Source organism: Nannochloropsis gaditana, assembly GCF_000240725.1.
Source record: "Nannochloropsis gaditana CCMP526 unplaced genomic scaffold scaffold589, whole genome shotgun sequence".
NCBI classification, from domain to species: domain Eukaryota; class Eustigmatophyceae; order Eustigmatales; family Monodopsidaceae; genus Microchloropsis; species Microchloropsis gaditana.
The window spans coordinates 8,592-12,919 of record NW_005803364.1 but is presented as its reverse complement, the minus strand read 5'-3'; the positions used below and the strand labels follow the sequence as shown (position 1 = coordinate 12,919).

Below are 4,328 nucleotides of genomic sequence, written 5' to 3'. Positions count from 1 at the left end.
CCTCCCTCCCTCCCTCTCTCCCTCCCTCCTTCCCTCCCTGGTGACCTGATCGAGTCCTTCTTGCTGGTAGCTCTGGTGATTGACGTCGAAGTAGAGGTAGCGCCCTGGCAGCGGGAGGACGAAGTCCGAGTACTGCACCGAGGCTTCCTCCCCGTTCAGGACCTGCGCAGTGCCAGGAAGGAAGGAAGGAAGGAAGGAAGAAAGGGAGGGAGGGAGGGAGGGAGGGAGGGCAGACATGTGGGAGGCGCGACAAACATCAAGTCAGCGAGGAGCCAAGGAAGCTTCTGGCAACACCCGTTCCTCTTAAATCAGGAACGCCATTCAGGATCTCTCGATGTATCGATCCATCCCCCTATCCATCGACCTAGATCCACGCCCGCCCTGAACGCACGTACCGCCAATTGCGTCTCGTGCGTGAGAAAGGAACAGAAGAAAGTGGCGGAGCACCCAGACTCGAAGAGCAGCTCGCCCGAAAACTCGTAGGGGACACCGTCGGCGTTCTCTTTCAGCACGCAGCCACGAGCACGGACAGGGAGGTACCAATTCATAGCCCACAGGGTCAAGCGGATGTTGTACCATCTGGACCGGGGGAGGAAGGGAAGGAGGGGGAGGAAGAGAAGGAGGGGGAGGGCAAGGAGGGCTCAGGATATGACTATTGCGGCGGGGCTTTGCAATTCGAGAAGGACGACGCTGGCCGTGATAACCACGTCGCTTCCCCCCCCCACGCCACATACCCCAGATCTCCTAGACAACCCAGCGGCTCCGTGGCACTGGAGCATCGGATGTTGCTCTGAAAGAAGGCCTCGTTGGCTTTGAAGCAGAATTCGCTGTTGATACGATGCAGGGGCCCCAGACTTGGCAAGGTTTTCTGCAGGAGCTGCAAGCGCGCCGAATGCATGAACATGACCCCGTCCATCAGGTGGACATTGTGCTGGAGGTGAAGGAAAATGCGTACGGGGCGGGGGTAAGAGAGGCGACCAAATGGAGATCGCATGCACCGTCTCAATCGGCCTTGCTCAGTAGGGCTTATCTGCCTCCTGCGTCATTTTTTTCGCTATACATACCTTGATGCACGCCTGGATCATTTCTTGTACGTCCTCCGTGTTCAGACCCACTGGTTTTTCGACCAGTACGTGCTTGCCACTCGCCGCTGCTTTTAGCACCCATTCCTTCCGAAGCGCGGTCGGTAAGGGGATATACACGCATTGGACGTCGTCCCTGGCCAACGCCGCTTCATAACCCTCCACAGCTTCAGGTGCTTGAGGAAAAGGCAGCAATGCTTGGCATTCGTCGATGAATGCTTGCGCGCGTGCGGTGTCTCGTGACGCAACACAGACGACACGAGAGTTGCCGCTCATGAACATCGCTTTCCACAATTTACGTGCAATGCTCGCACTCCCCAAGATGGCATACCCAGCTACATAATCATCCGCCGCATCAAGAGAATGATGACTGCTGAGGCGTCGACGGCCGCTTTGTAGATGGTGGTGAGTGCTCATGTTACCTTGTGATGAAAAACGAAGTGGGAATGAGACCGCTACAAGCTGGGCTTGATTACACGCCAAACAACAAACTAATACCGATGCCATCATTCTCTATGATCCTGTCATGCAACCTGCATAATTTCCACATGCTCTCTTCAAGCCGTCTGAACCGAACAAGATGTTGGACGAAAGAAATACCTGCCCATCGGTAGTTATGCTGTGGCTGCAAGCTTCGACAGTGCTTCAAGTGTTCCGCCGCCCGCTCTCGCTTTTTTTTTCTGATTTTTTTTCCCCCTTCTTTTTATTTTTGGGGCCCGCTTCTCCGCTTTAAGAGAGAGGATTAATCACGAGAAAGAAACCTTTTTTACTTTTCGAACTCAATTAATTGGTGTTTGCTCTCCTATGTCGTACACATGGGATCTCCGCGTCACGGCTGTCCAGGTATCGTGTGTTACACAATTACTTTCGTTTTTACATTTGTAAAATTCCTTTAAAGCGCTATCACCATCGCGTTAACATTCTGACGCCTCAAATTTAAAACTACAATCGTAATTATTGCTCAAATCACCAACCGCATCTTTTCTTCTCGGACATTCTCACTAATACCTCCTCTGAACAAACTCTCCTGTTTGTTCCATCCACGTTCTCACTCCCTACTCCATGCCCGCTCCTTCCTTTAATTCCTGGTCTGAGACCACATACCGCTGACACCCTTCCTCGCATTCCTCTATCCCACCCTCCTGTAGATCGAGCAAGCGCCCTGCTTTCAGGCTGGCCTTCACCCACTCGACATCCACCACCCATTTCTCACAGGCATAATGAGGCCCTCGACGCAATTCTCGTTTTCGCGCCAAAATCAAGGAATACCGTCGTCGCTCCTCTCGGTCCACAAGGACGTGGGTCACGTTGGCATGCAAAGAGGAGGAGATTTTCGCGCCATGCAGTCGGAGCAGGATTACTGCCGCATCCAAGGTGGTGAAGGGCAAAGCGTGCCTTTTTCGTCCTTTGGCTTCTCTTGTCCCTACTTCCTTGTCATCCGTCGCTTCTTCGTCGTCTTCCTCCCCGACTGGCGGAAGCACACGTCCGCAGTCTGCGTAGCGATCGGCATAAATGATTTGACGCGGCGAATAAAAGGGCACTACCCCCCGGAGGATGGCATCCTCGTCGTCCCCCCACGCCCCTTCGCGTACATGGCACCGCCAGGCCCCAGACAGGGAAGGACCACGCGAGGGAGAGAGGGAGGGCATCCGGGCAAAGACCTCCTCCAACCTGCTTCCCTCCCTCGGAATCCAGGGGTCTCCAAACCCGTCCACAAGACCTTCCATCCGTCGCCGGGTCCCACGGGCCATGCCCACGTAGTGCTCGTACCGAGGTTCGATCCGTCGGCCGGCCCCAAGGCACTCCACCATCCAGTCCACGACCAGGATGTCGATGCGCGCCTCCCGCATCGCGGCTTGGGTCCTCAGGCACGGGCGACCGGCGGGGACGAGCAACACATCTTGCTCGTACCGCCGGGGCTGTGGCGGCGACTTGCTTATGCCTGGCGAGGGGGACCTTTGGATGTCCATTCCGTATACTGGGGAGACAAAGGGTGGGTTGGGGTGGCGATTGCCCTCGGACGTGACCGCCGGGTCGCCTCCTCGCCCTCCTTCCACGCCACCTGCTTCCTCCTCCCCTCCCTCACCACCATCCCACGGACCCTTCTCTATTTCCATCAGATTCGTGCTGGCTTGCCCCCCTTGCTCCACGATCACACGATGCAGCTCCTCGAGCGAAAACCAACCCTCCTTCCCGCTTTCCCTCACGCCCTCCTTCCCGCTTTCCCTCACGCCCTCCTTCCCGCCCTCCTTCCCGCCCTCCTCTAAGCCCACGATTGCCCGGGCATTGGGAAGCCTCGTCGTGAATTTACTTCCATAGAGACAGATTTTCATACCAGCAAACAGAGACCCCTTCACCTCCGCCTCCACCATGCCCCCTGGGTTCGCATAAGCCGACACCGGCACCCACCTCGCCCTCCTCTTCCTCCCTCCCTCCTTCCCCTGGCCCCGGCCCCGTTTCTCCCCGCCCTTTGCCGCGTGGCCGTCCTGTCTCCCCCACAACCCGCCCGGTCGCTCCCGCAAGGCCTGTAGTTCTTGCACGGTCATGACCCCTGCCAGCGCCTTGTCGGGCCGAAGCCGGGTGATTCGGGGAAAGCGGAGCGTCCATTCCACCGAGTACGACCGACTCGGCACCATCTCCGCCCCTTTGACCGACATCACCACCATCGGTGCGTGTCGCACGTCCAGCCACAGGGCTGGAATGTCGACGGTAGCCGTCTTCCAGGGCATGATCCAAGGAGGAAATTCCCTCCCGGGGCCGCCTTCGATCCAGTGCGCCTTTAAAAGGTTCTGGAGCTCCTCCCGCTCCCAGGTGTTGAGCCCAGTCGCCACCCTGGCAAAGGTGTGGAACCTCATGCCCTCCCATGTGCCTCCCCCCTCTTTCCCCCCCTCTTTCCCCTCCCTCCCCTCCGCCCAGACACCCAAAAGAAAGCGGCTGGGGTACCCCCTCCACCGTGCGCCGTCCTTGTAGTACCCCCCCAACAGGACCAAGTCCATCTCGTCCGTCACCTCGGCGTAGTCTGGTTTCAATTTCACCCAACCACCCTTCTCTCGACTGATTTTCTCCCCGTTTTCTCCCCCCTGACTGCTGTAACGGCTGTCGAGCCGTTTCAGCATGAGTCCTTCCCAGCCATTTTCGACGGCATGGTCGTAGTAGGCAGAAAGGGCCTCCAAGCGAGCTTCCTCCACGCCACCGTCCTGACCTTTCCTGCCCACGTCGCGGGTAGATAGGGACAGAGGTACCTCT

At 57.5% G+C, this 4,328-nt stretch overlaps 1 protein-coding gene across 1 annotated transcript; it reads right to left on the bottom strand.

The window, feature by feature from the left end:
- Positions 1-45: 45 nt before the first annotated feature.
- On the bottom strand, positions 46-3,937 carry NGA_0206000 (oxidoreductase domain protein; the record flags this gene model as incomplete). The annotated part of the gene is made up of 5 exons (XM_005854198.1): positions 46-162; positions 396-579; positions 735-931; positions 1,065-1,417; positions 2,803-3,937. Coding segments are annotated over 5 exons (1,986 nt in total), but the record flags the coding sequence as incomplete, so codon positions are not given.
- Positions 3,938-4,328: the final 391 nt, after the last annotated feature.